Genomic DNA, 22235 nt, shown 5'->3' with positions numbered 1-22235 from the left:
ATATCCAGCTTGCAAGGACCCCATTTGGTAGATGGCACTGTACCTAGAAGTCAGCTCCCACCTCAAGCTTGCCTCAAGCTTCCCTCTCTTCCCTCTCTACCTCCACACTCACCTGCCTTTCTTCCTACCTACAGCAGCAGGTGCTGCAAGGCTGGTGAGCAGGAGCTGACGCCCCCCAAGGCTTCCTTCTCTGAAGAATGTCCCTGCCTCAGGCCTCCCAGCTGCAGCTCCATGTGGCCTTGGGCTGTGTGTTTGAGGCACCCAGCTACGGGCACTATCGGAGTCAGGAGGAGGCCAGGCCCAGGAGGTCACTTTGGTCACTTGCCCTGTGTGACCCCAGCCCAAAGACACAGCCTGATGGATGAGTGGAGACTGGTGAATCCGGTGGCTCTCCTTGGGGGAAGCACAGGGCAGCAGGTGTGGCCTTGGTCTCCAGGGGGCTGCGAATTCAGGGTCTTGGGGTGTTTTGGTTAAAACTTGGTTCCCCAGCTGAGATCCTAGGGAACTGTGATATCAAAAGGAAAAGGAAGATTAGAAAGAGAAAATGAAATCTCAGGAAAGGAAATGCAAGATTGCATGAGAACATCATGGTGTTTTGTGGGATAGGTGATATTCTGCCAAATAAAGAGGCCCGCCCCTCCACTCCTTTTGCAAACCTGAGCTTTTCCCCTGCCTGCAGTTGAGCCCAGCATACCTGTGCCTTGGAAAAAGCAAGCTATGCCTTCCAAGTGAAATTCGATGTTGTAAAGGACTGACTGTCAAACTGAAAGTTTGCAGAGTGATTCATTGATTTTTAGAGACAGGGTCTTACTCTGTCACCCAGGCTGGAGTGCAGTGGCGCGATCTCGGCTCACTGCAGCCTCCGCCTCCTGGGTTCAAGTGATTCTCGTGCCTCAGCCTCCCAAGTAGCTGGGACTACAAATGTGTGCCACCATGCCCAGCTAATTTATTTTACTTTATTTTTTATTTTATTTTATTTTATTTTATTTTTTATATTTTTGGTAGAGATGGGATTTCACCATGCTGCCCAGACTGGTCTTGAACTCCTGAGCTCTAGTGATCCTCCCGTCTCGGCCTCCCAAAGTGCTGGGATTACAGGCATTTGCCACCATGCCTGGCCTCATTTATCAAACTTTTCTTTATTGCCTCATAATAGAAGATACAAAGATGAATAAAATGCTGTCCCTGTCCTCAAACAACTCATTTTCACAGAACATCTCCAGAGAAAATGCTTTGCATGTCTTCGGTTTTCTCCGAGGAAAACAGCTATTTTTCAAACAACTGTAATTCGAAATAAATGCCATTTCCATGGAAAACTGAGTTCTATATTCTAAGGACGTGATTTTCAATCTGACTTTTGAGGGTAGTCCTGGTGCCAGTAGCTTAGGCCTGAAGTCTGCATTTTGCATGTGTGATGTGAGTGCGATTGGATCAAGCAATCTGCAAATACAGGCACTTTGCACACAAGTATATACAGTACGCCGACATCTTAATTCAATTCAGCATGGAGAATCAGGAAATTATGTGCAAGTTGAAGGATTTGTATCCTGTCCAGAAATCCCCAAATAAATTAATTATACAACTCCACTGTCAAAAATAGTGGCAAATGTTTGGGTAAGGAAATGGAAGAGGAGCATAAGCATGAATTTTGGCTGTTAGGTTGTTCCAGTGGAAAAGTGAGAAATCCAAATTAAAAATACTTCATAAAAAATACTCCAAATGCAGACTACTCCTGGAATCTGAGGGTACGTTAATTTTTATACTTAGTTATCCGCAATTAAAATTAGACCCAAAGCCATCTATTGTAAAAGGAGAAATCTCCCTGCAACCTTTCAGGATCTTGTGGGATTTCCCGAAATTGCAAAGAGCAGAACTTGAGCCTTCACTGACTCTCTTGGTTTTTAAAAGCTGCGGTGTTTTTCTTTTATTTTTCCTTTCTCACTCTTTGGGCGTTTCAAGACTCTGGGCACAACTGGCTTTCCTGCAGACAAACACAAGAGTGAAAAATGTTGCGATTGTGTTTCCTAAGGACTCTGAGCCCCCAGGGCAGACGGCTCCTTTGTGTCTGCAGCCTTCCTTTGCGTGACAAAGGGCAAGTTTCACATCCCCTGAAACTGTCCCCAAAAGAAGAAGATGACTCATGCATACAGACCTACACTAAGGAGAGTGACAGGAACAGACTGCTGCAGAGCCAACTCAGGTATACTGGGGATACCTGCAAACTAGACCTGAGGAGACCGAGTCACAACAGGAGTCGGGGCTCACCCATCAGACACGGGGTGTTATAGGAGGATTCTGCTGTGATGTGGCCTGGATGCACTTTTAAATATGTTCTTCACACCTAGGCAAGAAATGACCCAGAGCTGCATGTCTTTTTGCTTTGTAATCTCCTTGCCACCCTCAGCTCTTTGGGGAGCAGTGTGCACATTTGAAGCAATCCTGAGGTTTAGCCACTTCCCAGATGTGGTAAGGAAGTGGAGAGTGCGCTGGGCCATGCGGAACTGCAGGTTCCAGCCGTGGCTTTATTTGACCACAATTGGCTGTCAGAGTTCACCAACCCCAGGGCCGCCAATGTCAAGACTAATCAAACCTAGACCTGGGGCCTCCCCGCTGCCTGGCCTTGGGGAGTGTGTCATGGCAGCGAGTGTCCAGGAAGACTCACCCCTTGACCTTCTTCCCAGCTAAAGAAAGCAGTTAGTATTTTGCCCTGGCATTTGGATGGACACACTGGCATCGAGGGAGACAATACATGTTGCAGTGAGGGGCACTGGGCTGGCTTGTTTACATAGCGTATCAGCCACTCACAGTTGTGCCTTACAAAGGTCGCCAGCTGGCGGGGCAGGAGTGAACTTGAACTTGAAGTTCAAGTTGCATTTAGGCCTGGTAGCAGCTCTATCACCTGCTGAGCACACACACGCACACACACAAAACCCCTCCTCATGTCAGACATCAATGCCTACTTCATTCTTACGGGATCTGTCACAGCTCTGGTCTTTATGGAATCACCTTTATCATGTCTTTAATGATCATCCCACTGACATTTACTGAGACCTTTCTCTGTGCTCTGCGTTTATATTCAGCATTCCATTTAACCTGAAGAATAATGCTACGAGACGGAATGACTGTTATTAACCCCCTTTGGCAGATGACAAAGCTGAGGCCCCAGAGAGGTCAAGTAACTTGCCTGAGGTCACACAGCTAGCAAGTGGCAGAGCGAGGTTTTGAACCTAAGTAGGTTGCCTTGAGAGTCCACACTGAATGAATCACCACTATGTTTCCACCTTCATGGGATTTTATATGGAATTCTTCTCTCTCACTGCTTCCAAGCCTACATCAAGACAAACCTCATCTGCCCTGTTGTTTTTTTGTTCTCACCTTCTTATTCAGTATGAGTGTTGTTTGTGCTTCTTTCTAAAGAATGGTCCTCCTGAAACCCAAGCCCTGGCTGGAACTGATGCTGTTGTGGTGGTCAGGGTTCAGTGAGCAGAAGGAAGAAGGACTTGGTGTTTACCCCTTGTTTACCCCTTTCCTTGGCTTCCTTTCATGCGGGCTACCCTGTGACCCCGTGGTGGCCCTCTCTGGAACCAAGAGCTGCCGACTTCCAGCAGCACACACAGGGTCAGTGCTGGGGCCATCTGTGCACTGACCAAAGCCTCTGCTGGCCTCACCAGACCAAGGCCACTGAGTGCTTCAGGGAGCCTTGGATCATCCAGGCTACCAACAGAAACACTGGCCCTCTCGGCAGCAGCCCCATCCTTCCACCCCTGCACTGGGTCCCGAAAAGCCCATTTTGGGGCCGTTGCTATTTAGCCAACCTGCCCTCCCTTGCTTTCCTGTGATTTCTCACTATTCCGGCTGTAGCTCGCTGGGAGAAACACTTGAGAGTCTTTTGTGCTCCACACCCATGTACTTAAAATACCAAGCCTATAGGTCATTTCAGTGAGGGAATTTGGCTCATAACACGTGTGCCCCGAGGCACAGATCCCACTTCTGCAGACGCTGGCCAAGAAGGGCTGTGTCCCAGCTACCATGGGGTGGGGACACAGAGAGGGCAGGGCCACGTGGAGGGCAGAGCATGTGGCTCCTGTCAGGTGCGCCCGTTGCTGACTGCAGCCCAGTGTCAAGGCTCTGCTGGGTCTCATTGGAAGAATACAAAGGACGTGTGAGGCAGTTTTCATGCTGTGGAAAAATGTCACCTACACCTGTGAAGAAGTCATCACTGTGTCTGTAAGATAATAAGCAAATGTCCTTGTACCCAAAGCTGTAAACAAGAGCCCTTTGTGAGGGAGAACCACATGACTGGCCAAAATGCCCCACCTACTAGTGTGTGCTCGGTGGAAACGTCTTGTGACTGTGCTTAAAATGAAGGGCGTGATTGGGAGGCCAAGGTGGGCGGATCACGATGTCAGGAGTTCGAGACCAGCATGGCTGACATAGTGAAACCCCATCTGTACTAAAAATACAAAAAATTAGCTGGGTGTGGTGGCATGCACATGTAATCCCAGCTACTCGGGAGGCTGAGGCAGGAGAATCGCTTGAACCCGGGAGGCAGAGGTTGCAGTGAGCCGAGATCACGCCATTGCACTCCAGCCCAGGCGACAGTGCAAGACTCCATGTCAAAAAAAAAAAAAAAAAAAAGATGGGCATGAAATAATAAGAATTCAGATAATGACCATTCATTTCACAAATTCTCACTTTGATTAAGTTTTACTCCTGATTATATAGGTTAGTCTGTGGTTTACCAGACGGGGTGTCATGAGTGCTCAACTGCCAGAGGCCCAAATGCAGCTCAGTAAGAAAATGCTTTTGAACTGTAACCCAGGTTGAGTACCACTGGTACATTAGAATCACAGAGACAGCTTTTACTTTTTGGGGCAGTGGTAGGTGTGGATAAAGTATCTCCAGTCCAGATTTCTTGTACTGGTGCTACTGAGTTTGCAGGTGGAGATTTATGACCTCAGGGGCAATAACTGGAAGAGCAGTGAGTAGAAAGCTCAGGGATATGAGTTTTGCTGTATATCAAAGCTGTGTGACTTTGGGAAAATTACTTAACCTCTCTGAGCCTTAGCTTTGCTACCTGTTCATCAAGAACAATAAAATCCATCTTGTTTATTTCATGAGATTGGTGTGAGGACCAAATGAAATAGTATATGGGAAGGTGTTTAAAAAGTTGTAAGTTCTACACAACTTAAAAATGCCAATATTATGAATGCAACCGTTCTTTGTTGTCATTTGGGTAGTCATGGATAGGGTGGTGGTAGGACAGCCACTATTGGAGCAAGACGGTTCTAGAGGGTAAAACACACGGGTGCCTGTAGAGCAGTTGTCACTGGTAGAGCCATGATGGGAGCTCTTAGTACATTTGGTATTTGTACTGAGTTAAATAGTGTTCTCTAAAAATTGTATGTCCACCTAGAACCTCAAAATATGGCTTAGGGTCTTTACAGATGTAATCAAGATAAAGTCATACTGGACTTGGGTGGGCCATAAGTCCAATGACTGATGTCCTTATAAGAAGAGGGAGGGGACACACAGTAGGAAGACAGTCATGTGAAGACGGAGGCAGAGGCTAGAGTGCTGCAGCTGCAAGTCAGGAAGTGCCAAGAAACGCTGGCCACCATCCAAAGCTAGAAAGAGGCAAGGATCCTCCCTAGAGCCCTCAGGGGGAGTGTGGCCCCGCTGCCACCTTGATTTTGGACTTCTGACTTCCAGAATTGTGAAAGTCTTAATTTCTATTGTTTTAAGCCACCCAGTTTGTGATAATTTATTACAGCAGCCCCAGGAAACAAATACAGTATTTTTATGAAGTCACTGAGATACTAGAGTTGTAGGCAACAGAAGAATCACACATGGTCCTGCCCGCCTACACATGGCTATGGGGATCTCAGGCCAGCTGCATTCTTGGAAGATGAAATCAGAGAGTTGAAAGGGACATTGCATGCATCCCATGAACCCCTTCATTTTGCTGATGAGGAAACTGAGATCTGGAGAGGTAAAATCGTTTGTATTGGATCCCCAAACTTGTAACTCTCTTGCTGAAAGAACCACTTCAGTGTCTCTCTGTCTCTCCCTCATACACCCACATGCACCCCTAGACCTACTCAGGACTGGGACAATGGCATTATCTATTGTTGTGTCTTCAAGGGACTTTTTTTTTTTTTTAATTTTAAATACCCCCTCTCTCCTAAAGCCCCTTCCCACTTTCACCCTTTCCCACCTTCTGTGAGGGCTACATGGATATATAGAAAAGGATCCCCGCCTTCTGGGAGACTAGGTCTACACAGCCACAAACTGCGTTCAGTCTGACACCCTAAATAATCAAAGGTGAAGGATGATTTATGAGGCAGTCCAAACAGCCATAAAGCAAAATGTGGTCATCAAGGAAGGCGGCCTGGAAAACAAGTGACTGCCTGTTGCCAAATGCTGAAGGGCAGGAAGACTCGGGTGAAGGGTGCAGCAAGGAGCCTTGGATTGGCGAAGTGGCTGGAGGAAGGAAGACCTCAGCATCTCAATGCCATGGCTCATGGATGGAACTCGGAGGATGCACATTGGGAGTCAGGTGTGGGGAGGAGAGGGGGTGAGTGAGAAATTACTTGGGGCAGGGTCTTATTAGTGAGAAGATCCTGAAAGCGGGTTCTGGAATTCAGTCTTGACGATACAGGTGATAACCTTCGTGGGTTCTTGACAGAGAGGGAACAGGCTGACCATGAGGCTTGTAGGACCATCTGTTAGTCAGCTCTGGAACATGTGGATGTGGCTGCTCCCCGGCTGTGGCTGTCATTGCTCCTGGATCTGTTCTTGGAAAGCCAGAGACTGCCCAGTGAGATGGGCAGTTGCCCTCAGGACCAGATGCTACCTCTGCGGCAGCGTCTTCCTCCACATCACATCGCATGCCCTGCTTGCTGGGCCTGGCCAAGGCCTCTTCTGCCCACTCCTCTCCTTCAGCTAGATGCCACGGTAGGAAAGCATCCAGACTGTCGCCTGGTAACATCTGAACGATGTCCTAAAACTGGCAAATCCCCAAAGCCCAACGAGACTCGTCTCTAGGTTCTGGGGACAGGCAAGCTGATGGGAAAGATGGATTTGGAGGCAGAGCCTCCTGGCATCCCTGATGCTCTGCTCCATGGAAATCACTCCCCAGAAGCATCCTCGCCTCGTTTACTGGACAGGTCAGCTGAGACTTTAGTTATAAAGGCACACCGGGCAGAGCAGCCTTCGTCATCTAATTGTTACTTGCTATTGCTCTTTTTATTATAGACTTTAATACGGATAGAATCCACATCTTTGGGGAGTGTTTGGTGGAGGTTTCTCATGATTAGGAATCATGGCTTGCTGTGGCCAAAGATTATATTTTCATTGAGCATTTTTCTGTGGCCTTCCTTTGTATTAAGACATGCGTGACAATTGAAAATATTTTCCTTTCATCTATCTTTGATTTACTTTATCCTACATGATTAAGAGGAGAAACTGTGTTGATTAAAGAACTACCGTATTGATGTAGGAAGATTGAACACCAGACTTAATCAAATGTTAGGGTCCTATTATAGACCCGTGAGAAACAGAAGAGAAATAAAGCAGACAACATACACACACACACGTGCATACACACACCCTGTTGAATACCATGTGCCAGATACTGTTTTAACAGTGTTACTCACAGTAAATCATTTAATCTCCCCTAAAACTCTCTAAGGTAGGAAAATTTGCATGTAACCATCTTCCAGGTAAGAATACTGAGGAACATAGAGGTGTCTAGTGACTTGCCAAAGGTCAGCTAGCCAGATTTATCCTCTGAACCACTTTACCAACAAGAAATGTTTTTAGATTAATAAATCTATGCAATGAAGATTTTCTCACCTTTTACAAATATATGTAAAACGTGTAATGGAAATTATGTGCATTTTTTATTACTAGTACTTATTGAATCTCAGTCTGTCAGTTACATATACTTAAGTCCATTTATGAGTCATCAATTTTGTTCTGGCTGATCCCATGAGTACCTCTAATAACATCTGGCATTTTCAAATAATATTTAAAATCAGCCAGACTTCGTCTTCTAAAAATATAGACAGAACGGTTCTAATTTAGCCTGTCTTCAAACTTAGAAATTCTGTCTTTCCTGATCTTCAAAGGCACAAAGTAAGAAGAGAAAGATGGATATGGTTTCTTCTACTCTTCTTTGCCCTGAGTTATAAATAATTGGGAAAGATGGGAGCAGGGAAGTTGGGAACCAGAAGTGGAGAGCTGCCAATCTGACTCTATGGTTTCCTGAAATCTTGACTTAACAGAAAATAAATTCTAATCTTTCTTGATCTTGTATTGTTTATTGATGATTACATTAAAGCCATATAACTATGTGAAGTGTTACACCTGGGCAACTATCATAGGTGTGTATTCCAGAATTGAAGCAAAGCCAAAATTCCGGGAGTGTTGTTAAAACTGGTAACTTGTGCTGAAGGGCTGGACAGCATAAATTAATGATTGGTTATTCAACAGATATGTTCAGGCCACCAACCTCATTCTGTTTTGTTCTCTATTGTGTCCCCACAGGGAAAAGCTTCACTCTGACCATCACTGTCTTCACAAACCCACCGCAAGTCGCCACCTACCACAGAGCCATCAAAATCACAGTGGATGGGCCCCGAGAACCTCGAAGTAAGTGCACCCACTTGGGGCTGGTACACCCTCCAGGCTGGTACACCCTCCAGGCTGGTATACTCAGGGACCATGTCTCAGAATCCTTGGGTTCAACCTTTCCCCCAGGGGGATGTCAGGCCCCTGTAAAGCGAAAAAGTCGCATTGTCAATACTCTCGCTACTCAAAGCTTGTTTGTGTGCACTGAGCTCTTTTTGAAGCATCCTTTTAGAGGGCAAAAGGAAATTAGGCTGACTCAATCACATGTTAGAACCATTCAGGGCAGCATGAAACTAAGGACTGCTTCCTCAATATACAGTAAAGTTCAACAGGATCAGAAACAAATAGTAAACGGAAGATTGACCAGGCACAGAGGCAGCCCAAAAAGGTCTGAGGGTCAGAGTGGACCACAAGGGAGTAATTACCATCTATGCTGGCCTCTTATTAATTCATGAGGGCCAGAAATGAAAACTATGAAAATGACCCATTTCTTTCTATGGCACAGATCAAAATCTTATTACAGGCATGTTTAAGATAGAGAGTGGGAGGGTAGAAGAATGTCTGGAGAAAACCAGTAAATATAGAAAGATAGTACCAAAAAATAACTCCTGTGAGGAAATCTTTTTAAAAAAGGAGTGAGGTTGTTTAGTCTGCAGAAAAGATGTCTTCACAGTGACTTAATGACTATCTTTGAGTAAACACCAGAGTAACACTCTTTTCCAGAACCACACCCTTCCCCAGGATCTGAGGCTGGGTTACAGTTCCAGGTCTGTGGAACTGCCCAGCACCCCCGCCCAGCATCCAGATGTCTCCAAACCGTATCAGGTCCCTGGTGGAAAATTAATATACTCTCTTCTTGGAGTGAGGGATATTGAAAAACAGGGCTTCCTGCTGTCCCCAAAAGCCAAGATGCAGGGAGGTCAGGTTGTAAAATGAAGTGGCTAAGAATTTGGGCTTTATGGGCAAGCCAGTGGAGTTCTTAAGCCTTCAGTGAGCTACAGACCCTTGCTGAACCTCACTTTCCTCTTCTGTAAAATGGGGATAATAATGAGAGCTTCTTTATAAGATCAAGCCAAATGATGCAGAGAATGAAGGCAGGAAATGTTAGTGATCCCCAGTAGGGCATCCTGCTTTCATCCCTGGCTACTGCTCCAGTCCCCTCTAGATGACCTTCTCTGCATGGTGGTTTCTAGGTGGGGTTTTAAGGTAGTTCTCTGCAGGCTGTCCTGTGATCACTGCAGCTTTTGTGGCAGACTTCTCTGTGGTCCTGGCCACAACCTCATAGCATCTGGGTCACCTTCTGGAACCATTCCCCATGCTGCATCAACTTTCCCAAAGTCCTTGAGTGGATGGAGCTCTGCAGATAATCACCATGCCCACCAGGGGCAGCCCACCAGGATGTGGTGTTCCTCGTCTGCTTTTTCCCTTCCTTCCATTTGCTGTGCTCCCTGACTCCCTCCAGATCTGACTGCATTTTTCCCCAGAGAGCCCTCTCAGCTTTTTCTGATCAAGACTTTCTGGCCATGCCTAGACTTGGGAGACTGTGGGACTTGATAACAGACCCTGATTCTTCTTTATGAGTGAAAAGCAGGCCATAGACACAGACAGGACCACACAGGTCTAAGGAATGACCGTGAGCTCTTCTTAGGTTTCCAGAGTAGGAATGTCAACCTGGACATTCCTACGTTAATGTAACCCTGCATTAAACAGAACATAAACACCAAAGCAAGTTTGTTCTCCACAGAGGACCAAAGAGGAAGCAGGCTTGAATTATGGCAAGGTGCCTGGCTGGGAGGGAGGCAGTTGTTAGGTGTAAGAAAATTGACTTTGAGGGGAACTAAATTAGAGAAACGCTCCTTCAGGAGGCTGTAGAATCACTATCTTTAGAACTAGAAGCAACATCCGTCTCTTGGACAGTTCAAATGCCGACCAGCCTGAAGAAGCCGAAGTCAGGTGACCCTGGGTATACCCTCTACTTCTCTTATTTCCTCATGCATAAAGAAGGCTGAGTTTTGCCTCACTGCCAGCATTTCCTATAACATTCAAAGAAATAACAAAGTTATTGAGCTTCAGAAAACAAATGGTGGCGACTATGACTTTTAAGAATTGGCAGTCAGAGGGGAAAAAAAGATGTCTATGTGATTGTAACGGTCTGGCTGTATATACAGTTTACTCTGCCCCTGCTGTTTTATAACTTAAGAAAACAGTTGTTATATGGAGAAGCACCCTCTGAGAAGACAGAAGGGATTTACGCCAAAGAAGCATCCATTTTTACACAGTCTTCCCTGCCAAATGGAATTTGGGGTCTGGGGAAAAACTAAATGCGTGGAATAAGTATAAGTATGATATATAGAGGTGCAATAGCCCCAGGTAGAAAGTCTCACATTTCACAAGGGACTTCTAGAAAAAAGCCAAGTGCATGCAGACTCCCAGGGTGACTTGGGTAATGCTGACTTTTCTATTTGCCCTGTGAAGCAAGAGGGGCCATCACAGCTAATTTCAGTATGCTGGTTTCTTATTGTTTGAATGTCTTCATTCAGGGTGGGAACTTCCCTATAGTAAGCTTTGCTCACAGTTGCTTTCCAGTGTAACATAAAGAGAGGACACTGCACGTAAATCAGGATGTCCAGATGTTGCCAGATCTCTGGATGAATAAGGCCTCCCGAGTCCCCTCCATGATTACAGTGCAATGAATTCTGGGAAATCCTGGCAAAATGGCCCTGGCATTGCCAAGGCCAAATTGAATCATTGTGGAAAATTCTCTAGTTTCATAAAATCAAAGACAATGAGAGCTAAGAGGGGCCTGAGAAGAGCCTTTAGGATCATCACCCCATAGGTAAGGGAAATCAGCCCCAGATAAATGAAACGGTTTGCCTAGCTTTAAAAGAAATAGTTGATGATGAAGCGTTAACAGAATAAGGAGTTCCTGATGTCTACTTCTGTGCTGGCCTTCATTTATCTACCTGTCCATTCATCTGTTCATCTCTCCATCCATACCATACTGTCTGTACATCATCTATTTCTTATAGACTCTTTGACCTGACCTCGGTATCCTCACATTTAAAATGGGGAGTTGGCTTATATGATTGGCTGGCATATTTGGCTCAGCTCAAAGACTGTCTATTATAGAAGGGCAAATGGTAGTGCCTCATTGCAGGCATGGAGCCTTTAACTTGAGGTATGCGTGCAAGCTTAACTAAATAAAGCGGTTATTTGGCATTTGGATGGACAAACTGCCATTCAACCTGCCATTCCGCTGATTAAGTTAAGGACTGAGAATGAGAAGCTGTGCCACAGCTCATCTGTTGGTCATGCCGATGGGTAAACTTGATGCATCCCTCCCCTCTTCCAGGGTTTTCAGTGGTGAATCTGTAGCCAAAAGTATACGCCAAAGAGAATTTAAAGTGGTTTTCGTTTCAGATGGTTTCTTGCTCTTTTACGGTAATGGACCTGCCCCTTAGAAAATCAAAACTTGTTTTTCTCATATTCCGTAGGATTTTAAGAAATATCTTAGAGTAATATAGAAATTATTAATTGTTGAAAAATTAACTTTATCGTGGAGCAAGAGCACCATCAAAAGGCATCCTTTGCCTGGAATGGGTTCTTACCAGCACCAAGATGGGCTCTGTTTTCGGTTAGCACGTAGAGCACTTAGTAGCTTGTTGATATACTGAGAGTGTCTCCTCCTTAAGCACAAAAGATGGAGTGAAAGGATTTTTCAAGAAAAGGATATTTGAGAGTCTTTTGTTTGTTTGTTTGTTTGTTTTTGAGACAGAGTGTCACTCTGTTGCCTAGGCTGGGGTGCAGTGGCACAATCTCAGCTCACTGCAACCTCTGCCCCCGTCCCAGGTTCAAGCAATTCTCCCGCCTCAGCCTCTGGAGGAGCTGGGCCTACAGATGCCCACAACCACTCCCAGCTAGTTTTTGTATTTTTAGTAGAGACGGAGTTTCACCATGTTGGCCAGCCTGGTCTCGAACTCCTGACCTCAAGTGATCTGCCCACCTTGGCCTCCCAAAGTGCTGGGATTACAGGCATGAGCTACTATGAATGGCTGAGAGTTGTTTTTTTAATGTATGTTTTATATTTCTAGGATCTAATGAAAAACTCCAGCTCTCAGCTCACAAATCTGTAATGTAGGTGTCTCTATGCTAATATTGAGATTCCAAAGCATCTTCTGTACAGAGATTTCATTAAATAATTTGAATGCAGGAATTGGTTCAATGCCATGGAGGAAGATATTTTGCCAAGGAGAGGTTGAGGAGAGTGAGCAGTGGGGACCCTAACTGACCCATCTTGGGGGGCTGGTCCTGGTGGTATGGATTGGGCAGCCTTTACCTGTCTGGTCAGGTATTTGTTACATCTGGAACATTGAGAAACTAAATTAAAAATCAAAAAGGTTAATTAACCTATTGGCCATTTCTGAGATAACTTCTGTCTGTCCCCAGGTTAAAGGAGTCTTTCACGTGACTGTGTTCTGCTTGAGCTCTTGTTTTGTTGTTGTTGTTGTTTAATTAAATATAGTTATTTCTATTTTAAAAGTGAAAGAGCCGGCTATAATTTTGGAAAGGTGGAACCCAGCAGATGCCGGGAAGTACAAGCCTGGAGGGAAAGACAGGCCTCTGCAGCTGCCCCCCTCCTCACAGGCAAGGATGACCATGTCTAGAGCTCACGGGATTCCTTTTGGGTGGAGGCAGCCTTGCCTCTGCTCTCTGGGCAGCCCGTCCTTGAGGACCAGGCCATTAATGTAGAGTCTGTGATGTAGTCTGTTTAAGGGTGGGGCTTCTAGCATCCACACATCAGGTGACATCTAGGATACTGTCTTAGAGGGCAGCTAGGGAGTAGGGTAAAATGTGCGGCTTTCCTTTTTTTTTTTTTTCTTTTTTTTTTTGAGGTGGAATCTCACTCTGTCGCCCAGGCTGGAGTGCAGTGGTGTGATCTTGGCTCACTGCAACCTCCGCCTTCCAGGTTCTAGCGAGTCTCCTGCCTCAGCCTCCTGAGTAGTTGGGATTATAGTCATCCACCACCATGCCCGGCTAATTTTTTAATTTTTTTCATAGAGATGGCAAGGTGTAGCCATTACTTACAAACTGTAGAGTGCTTCCTGAGGCACTAGCTTTCTTTCTGACTGATTTTTTTTTTAGAGGGAGTTATAGTTAAAATAGGTTGATCGAAGGGCCTAATCTTCACTCAGCTACTTTTTAAAGTACTTGGTTGAGATCATGTCATATGAGTATAATTCTTCTATGACTTTGAGTATATATAGCAAACCTATTATATATGTGAACATGAGAAATAGGATCTTTATATATGGAGAATGTGCTTCAAGTGAAGAAGAGAAATGCATGAAAAGTACCTGTGGGCCAGGCTCAGTGGCTCCTGCCTATAATCCCAGCACTTTGGGAGGCCAACGCGGGTGGATCATTTGAGGTCAGGAGTTGGAGACCAGCCTGGCCAACACAGGAAAACCCCATCTCTACCAAAAAATACAAAAATTGGCCTGGTGTGGTGGTGCATGCCTGTAGTCCCAGCTCCTCAGGAGGCTGAGGCAGGAGAATCGGTGGAACTCAGGAGGCGGAAGTTGCAGTGAGCCGAGATGGTGCCACTGCACTCCAGCCTGGGTGACAGAGTGAGACCTTGTCTCAAAAAAAAAAAAAAAAAAAATAAGGAAGGAAGGAAAGAAGGAAGGGAAGGAAGGGAAGGAACCAACCTGTAAACTGATGGTGATAATGGACCTAAAAATAATTGCTCTTAGGACTGAGTAACACCTAGTTCACATTGTTATTTTCTCTTAATCATAAAAATACTCGATAATAGCAATAGCTAACATTAAATAGTGTTATTTGCCCAACACTGTTCACAGTGCTTCACGCATATTAATTTATATAATCTTCAAAAGAACAGGCAGGGAAATTGAAGAAAAAAATATATCGTATACCTTGCCCAAGGTCACACAACTAGTAAGCCAGCATGTAAACTAAGGCGTCCAGACGCTGGCACGCACCGACGCCAGGGTCTGTTTTTGAGAACTGCACTGGCCGCTTTTTGAGCTTCATGGTAATGTAATTCCTGTATTTTTTATTGGGAGAATGTATCAATAAAGTTCTGGGTCACATATGGTTTTCTTCAAGAAAGCAGAGCCCTGTTGCTTTGGCATTCATCATTTTTTGTACTGACAGGAGGGAATCAGTGTTTTCCCCGGCAGGGCTGCAGGAAGTACCCTCCCTTCCCACACCTCCCCAGAGTTCGTCATACACAGCCACGGCCACGCTGGTCACAGGTGCCAGCAGTTGGTTCAGCTTCTGTCATCAGGGTCCACTTGGGGACCTGGCGTGAAGGGGGACCCGACCCCGTGGTGTTGTACAACATAGACTTCTTCTTCCGGTGTTGGCCTTCATAAAAGATGGGTAAAGTGGAGTGACTTGCAGAGTAGTGGTCCAAGTCTGGGTTCCCCTTTAACAAAGGGTTTCCTAGAGGACCCGTGTGCACAGCACATAGCCGCTGGGGGGGTGAAAAGATGTGTCACTCTTTGCTCTTGAGTGGTTATGAAAATGTCAGATGGTTTTATGGATCTGTGATCTCAGGATTGTAATTACCAATCCACAATCGCATTGCTCACTGGGAATTGCTTCAAGTGTATTTTCCAGGTAGTGAACGATGAGCTACTTAATTCCTCTTCCCTTGAATTCATCATATTTGGACTTGGACTTTAGTTCTTTCTAGCTGCAATCCTGATCCACACAGGAATTAAAAAGTAATTCTTCCTCCCCTCCCACCTAAAGCAGGAGCAAGGCAGAGGCTCAAAGAGGAGGAAAATGCTGTCCTGACTCACGTCCCCTCCTCCCCACTTTGAAAGGAATTTCGGGCCAAGCTGAAAGTTCTGGGGGGACTTCCCCCTGGTACTTTAATTCCTTCTGTGTGAAGCTCCTCAACTACCTGATGACTTGGCAAAGGCAGTTTTTAAAGCATTAATAATAATCGTGCCTAAATGTTTCCAGCGAATTTTAGAATGTATTTCTGTTGAATATTTTTAGTTGTATCAAACCAGACCAAGAAGAAGAATTTTACATGCATACAGATTTCCTTGACCCTAGAGTGGAGGTTAAGGTCTGAAAGGGCCCCTGGGGTGAATGGGAACCTAAGAGGACTGTGAAGGGAATGGGCTTCTGTCCCAGAAGCGGCAGTAACCCACCTGGTGCAGCTCTGAGTGAGCCAGCGTGGCCTGTGTATTCTTGGTAACTTTTCCTGTCTTATACAGAAACCATTGAGGTTTTTTGTGTGTGGTTGTTGTTTTGCTTCTTTTTGGTTTTTTTTTGTTTTTTTTTTTTGAGACAGAGTCTTGCTCTTTCGCCCAGGCTGGAGTGCAGTGGCGCCATCTCAGCTCACTGCAACCTCCACCTCCCTGGTTCAAGCAATTTTCCTGCCTCAGCCTCCCGAGTAGCTGGGACTACAGGTATGTCCCACCACGCCCGGCTAATGTTTTGTATTTTTAGTAGAGATGCGGTTTCACTGTGTTAGCCAGGATGGTCTCCATCTCCTGACCTCAGGTGATCCACCCGCCTCGGCCTCCCAAAGTGCTGGGATTAAAGGCATGAGCCACTGTGCTCGGCTGCCACTGAGATTTTTTAAGATGGCATTTGTATTGCTATAGAAAGAAAACAAAATAAGAGTTCCTTCCAGGTAATGTGAAAACCCAAAGAGATGATCTAGGCACCTTCTCAGTCCAATGTGGGAGAAGAGAAGAGGGAAGAAACTTACACCATTACGTCGAATTTCTCTTTCCGTCTGGACCCTCGCAAAACCATATCACTAGTTTGAATGCCACACCAGTGAGGTCAGGATCTAAACTAATATATTGCAGTCCTTGTTAGAATTCATTATATGATGTGCCATAAGAAAAAAAAATCCTGTCTGCATTTAGGCTTCTGTTTCTTAAGCTTCAAACATGTAAAAAGGTTTCTGGATCCTGAATTTAGGGTCCTGGGTTTTCACACTGGCGCCACCAGGCCAGTGGGTGTGAACTTGAGCAATTATCTTAAATACTTTCGTCTTCATTTTCCTCTCCTGTTGAACCAGGCAATGGGACGAGATAATCTCTAAATTAGTTCTCATGCAAAAAGGGTAACAAAATATGGTCAGCAAAATAAAGCCGTTAAGTTCGTTCCCATAAACTGGCCCCTTAGAGGCCAAGGCCTCCAGGCCTTCTTCCCTGGGCAGTGCCATCCTAAATCACATCAGGCAAATCCACATGCACTCAGGTGGTACATGAGATAGATGTCGTTTTTTTGCTGTAAAATTTTTAAAGGGCTTTCTAATTTGTTCTGAAATTCTCTGGCTGTAAGTGGCTGCCCTGCCTTCTCTGCCACCAACATGTAATCAAGACTAGGGGTTGAGGTCTCCATTTTGGCACTTGCTAACACTGTGAGAGCCGATTCCTGGGGGAGCAGCTGGTCTGACTGAGCCTCTCTAAAACAGGGATAGTGGTAGTACTACCGTCACATCACTGGAAGGCTGAATGCAGCAGCCTCTGTGGCTTAGAACCATGCCTGGCACACAATACATATTCAAAAGAGGACAGTTGTAATTCAAGTTTAGTCTTGAAATCCTTTTAGAAATGAGAAAACTTTAACCAAAAAAGATCTGTGGCTCCTAAATTTAAAAATTCATGAAGTTGCCATGATGGTACACTTTTTTTTTTTTTACATTTAATTAAACATTTATAAATTTTGATTTTTTTTTCTGGATTTCGTTTTGTGTTGAGACCCAGTAAAATTTCTTTTCTAGTATAGCATGGGCCCTGGAAACACTCTGGGCACTGTTCCTAAGTCACTAATGGGTAAAACGACCTTGCCCCCAAATGTTGCACTTTGTGAAAAAGTGAGAAAGAAAAATCACGTCTGAGTAACATCAAACGTCAGTGCTTAAGATCTAACACGTGGGTCCTGTTCAGTAGAGGCAAGACACAGCTACAGAAGTCTCCACACTGTCCTAGAAACGTGACGTGAAATGTAGCAGGTGTCTTGGGGTTGGAATTCTTGTACTAGGCAAATGCAGTGCATCTCCCAAGGGTGCCTGGGATCTCTCGCTGCAGTCAAGCTTTGCAAGCACAGAAACGTGGCCAGCCACCCACTGAGTTTCCTAAATCAATGACCAGCACTGGAGACCCTTCCATGTGTGCAAGGCAGCTCCACCTGCTGCCTGTGTCCTTTGGGGGTCTGATGGGGCAGCCCCACCTGGGATGGTCAGGCCTTGTCATTGGGTGCACGCCTCCCATAGGGATGGGTGGACCCACAGCTTTCAGATGGATTGCGGTTGGCAGTCACAGCATCCCAGCACATTAAATACATCGACTCCTGTGCTTTCAGGTAGATTTAGAATTTTTTTCATACCCTAGCCACTTTCCATTTTTCATTTTGAAAAATTTCTCCTTGAGTTTTCTCAAAGGCTTCGGTTTTTTTTTGCTGTTGTTTTTTTTTTCCTGTAAGCCGTGTAACTAGGAAAGGCATTAGTAAGAATTTGATACACTGGGTCTCATGGAACTCCACTACTACCACCAAAATAATAATAGTAATAGTAATAATAATAATTCCGGTTTAGCTTAAATAAGTAAAAGCTACCCCCTTACACCATATCTGCGTTTAAATTCATTTGAGCTGCTTGGCAGTTTCTGTGTTCTCCTGTTCATTGCATATTCTTTTCCTTTAAAGGCAACTTTTAGAGAAGGTTTGCTTTTTTGTGCTATCAAAGTATTAATTATGAAAAGTTGGCAATACAGAAAGGGTAAATTAGGTATAATCTATTACCGTACATTATGGCTATATTATCAGACATACCACAAGCCAGTGACATTTAGTTGGGTGTGAAATTCCTTTTTTGTAGTATGATTGACACATGGTATATTTTCATCAACTTCTATGTGTAAATTATGCCGTATCACTGGTAAAATTTGCTATCACGAATAGCCAAATATTCTGGATTCACGTTCATAGGTGAAAGCCAAGCTAAAATATATATATAATAATATAATGTATATATTTTATATATATAATAATATAATGTATATATTTTATATATATAATAATATAATGTATATTTTTATATATATAATAATATAATGTATATTTTTATATATAATATAATGTATATATTTTATATATATAATAATATAATGTATATATTTTATATATATAATAATATAATGTATATATTTTATATATATAATAATATAATGTATATATTTTATATATGTGCCCAAAGCAAAGTTCTTTTCTGTTTGCCTTTTCGAAAAGTAACACAATGGAATCAATCTGCCAACTCTCTAGACCCCTAGAAAGTTATTTAAAGGCAGTACATTGGTTTGGTACTTTCATGATATACATATACTTAGTTTCCATTAAAGCAATTATTGACAAAAACCCAGACTGCTATTGAAATCTTTCAGTGTACTTCCATATACTGAAATGTCGGAACATTTGATACTTTGTTTGATTTTGTATTTGTTTTTGTTCACCATGGCTTGAAAGTCATATTCTGATTATTTAAAATAAAGAGTAAACATTTGAAATAAGTTCCTAAATACTACATAGATTTATGGCCCTTTGAATATTTTCCTGGTACCACCTTATTTTCACTTACCTTTGAAGTGGTTGTATGATATTTCCAGTTCACTCATTTGAAAGAGCTAGGAGAAATATGCGGAGCCACGTCCCACGCGCCTCTCGGACACTGCTCGCCAGGCATAGCCCAGTGTTTCAAGAGTGAACCAGGGGGCTGGGCACAGTGGCTCATGCCTGTAATCCCAGCACTTTGGAAGGCCGAGGTGGGCCGATTACCTGAGGTCAGGAGTTCGAGACCAGCCTGGCCAACATGGTGAAACCCCGTCTCTACTAAAAATACAAAAATTAGCCAGGCATGGTGGCGGGTGCCTATAATCCCAGCTACTCGGGATGCTGAGGCAGGAGAATCACTTGAACTCGAGAGGCAGAGGTTGCGGTGAGCCAAGATTGCTCCACTGCACTCCAGCCTGGGCGACAGAGTAAGACTCTGTCTCAAAAAATAAAGTGAACCAGGGTGCTCAGGGAGCCTCGGTGAGTGAGAAAGGAGTTTGGAGCTTCAAGTCTAAAACTGCGTTTCACACTTTTCCCATCTGTAGAATGGACTGCATGATACCTTCCTTGCTAGGGGATGTGAGGATTAAAAGAGATAGCCTGAAAGGTGAGCTGGAGCAGTGGCTGATAACGAAGCTCCAGAGCTGGCTTCCTGATTCAGCCTGGCCTCCCCTTCAGGATCAGAATAACCTCCCCACGCTCAGCCTCCTTGGGTATAAAACCAGGAGTATGATATCCCTCTGTTGGGGATTATTGTGCGGATTGAATAAAATAATTCATGTTAGGGCATAGCACCGTGCTGGGCACAGAAGTGCTCCTTAAATATTAGCTGCTATTATTGAAGCATGTGCTCTAGACAGGTAGGCCCCTTGACCATGTCCCAAAGACTTTATGAGAGGAAACAAATGGAATTCTGTTCAAGTGGGGGCCAAATATTTACCATTGCCAAGTTACTTAAAAAAAAAGAAAAAAAAGACTTGGCAGATTTGGCCCTCACGATACAGTACAATAAGGGCTTTTTCTCTTTTCCTTCCATACTACCTATTATTAATTCCAATTACTGCATCACTGAACTGGCTTCAACAAATGTATTCCTCATTGAAACATAACCCTGTTAACCATGTTGCCCTACTTCCTTGAGGGAGAGGTGATCTTTTTCCAATTAAAGGTTTTATCAAAATACAGTTCTGCTTCTTAACATGAAATACCTATGCTATTGTGTGACCTGCAAAGCTCTTAGCATCTAGAAGCTTCCCCTGGGTCATCTATAAGATGGGAGTAATACTGTGAGTTCTGCCTACTGCACAGGGTTCTTGAGTACACATTGAGATAATATATATCAATGTGCTTTTTAAGTAGTCTGTCAATTAGATAATATAAATATAATTAGATAATTAAAAAATAGAAAATCTATTGTTTCGCATGTACTATATTAAAATCTTAGGGATTTTAAATACAATTAATTGATTTCTTGAAAGTAGATATTATCTCGTCATGTCTTTCAGGATTGGTGAGAAGAAATTAAAGAGAAAAAATTTGAACATTTAAATCAGACCCCACTGTGAATCCATACTTTAGAAATTTTACCTTTTTCCAATAGCATATCTTAATGTTTTCTCTACCTACAACTAGATACCCTTTTTACATGTTGGAAACAAAAGAAGTAACCTTGGCAAATAGTTGAGAACTGACTTTTATTTGAATATACTTTTCTCTTGCAAGACCAAATACAGTTTTTCTTCTAAAACTCTGTTATTCCATTGTCTTTCAATGAAATGCTCACAGAACCAGAAGGCTTGGGAAGAGGCTCAGAGCACCTAAGAGTTGCTGAGTCCGTATTCCTTTTTTCCCCTGTGGCTTTTTATATACGCTGCTCGCCTGAGATTTCTGGATTTGATTTCAGGGAGGTGAAATGTTACACCCCTGAGTCTCAGTGCCAGTTTCCCAGGACGAGTCAAAAACTGCAGCTGCATGGAGGTGAGAATCTTCCAAGGCTCCAGAGGCCAGCTCGCTGTCCTGTTCATTTGCTGACATGCTGCCGGGAGCAGCTTCAGAGAAACCCGTTCTATTCTTTGGGTGATTCAGCCAGTCTCAAAATAAATAGGTAGCCGAGTGCAGGGAGAAAGAACTGGAAACCACTGAAATTTGAGTCTGGAGGGCTGGTCTGTTCTCGGGAGCTGCTCTGTTGAACTCTAAAAGGAATCTTGAGCCCTGGGCGAGGGAGCGGCCTGACCTGGTGGAAAGACTGCGGGCCTGCCAGTGAAGTCAATGTCTGGCCCTGCCTAGCTCAGTCAATCTCAGCAGCTCATGTCTCCTCTTAGACCCTCAGGTTCCTTGTCTACAGAAGGAGAAAGAAGAGGAGATTGAATGATTTTTAAGGTCTTTATCAGCTTCTAAAAGTTTGATTTGATGTTTGTAGGAGCAATTGTTCTTTCAAAGCACCATCTTCTAACCTCAGGAAGGAAAGCCCAGGGGCCACTGTGGTGTCCTGCCAAACTGGGAAGACAAAGATTGTGACTGAGAAGGTGGGGGCGGGGCAGGGGGAGAATGGGGAAGAAGGGAGAATGGATCAACTCATACCTCAGGCTGGGGAAAGAGATGAATGAAAGTCCATGCCAGAGTGACATGCTGTAAGTAGGGGAAATCTTCCTAACTAGAGTTCCCATGACTTTGGCAACATTTGAAAAAGAAAAAAAGACATCCTTAAACCCACAAAGTACTCAATTGTCCAAGCCCCAGTATGGCCAACTTCCCAAAGCTGGCTGGTCAGAGACCTTGGTGTTAATTCCTCAGCCAACTAAAAAAAAGATGGTGTGAGTTCTGTTGACTTAATTGTTGGAGTGTTTCTGAGTGGGGCCGCCTCCCTCCTCTGCCTCCTCGCAGTATTGTGGGCTATTCTGCATTACCTGCCCTACCTATCTTCACAATCTAGCCGCAAACAGCTTCGGTTGACCACACCACTTCCCTATTGAAAGTTAATACTGTTTGACTCATTC

General features: G+C 44.2%; 1 protein-coding gene across 8 annotated transcripts in view; it reads left to right on the top strand.

Moving 5' to 3' along the window:
- Nucleotides 1–22235, top strand: part of RUNX1 (RUNX family transcription factor 1) — a 260858-nt gene that overhangs the window by 180681 nt on the left and 57942 nt on the right. For all 8 annotated transcript variants that reach the window (XM_054468825.2, XM_054468831.2, XM_063659698.1 and 5 more), the window contains one exon: nucleotides 8551–8655. In XM_054468825.2, the coding sequence (XP_054324800.1) occupies nucleotides 8551–8655 (105 nt within the window). The remainder of the gene's footprint in view (nucleotides 1–8550; nucleotides 8656–22235) is intronic.

This window comes from Pongo pygmaeus, chromosome 22 (assembly GCF_028885625.2).
Source record: "Pongo pygmaeus isolate AG05252 chromosome 22, NHGRI_mPonPyg2-v2.0_pri, whole genome shotgun sequence".
Lineage (NCBI taxonomy): Eukaryota > Metazoa > Chordata > Mammalia > Primates > Hominidae > Pongo > Pongo pygmaeus.
Note: the sequence above shows the minus strand (reverse complement) of the source record. Positions and strands in the feature narration are given on the sequence as shown.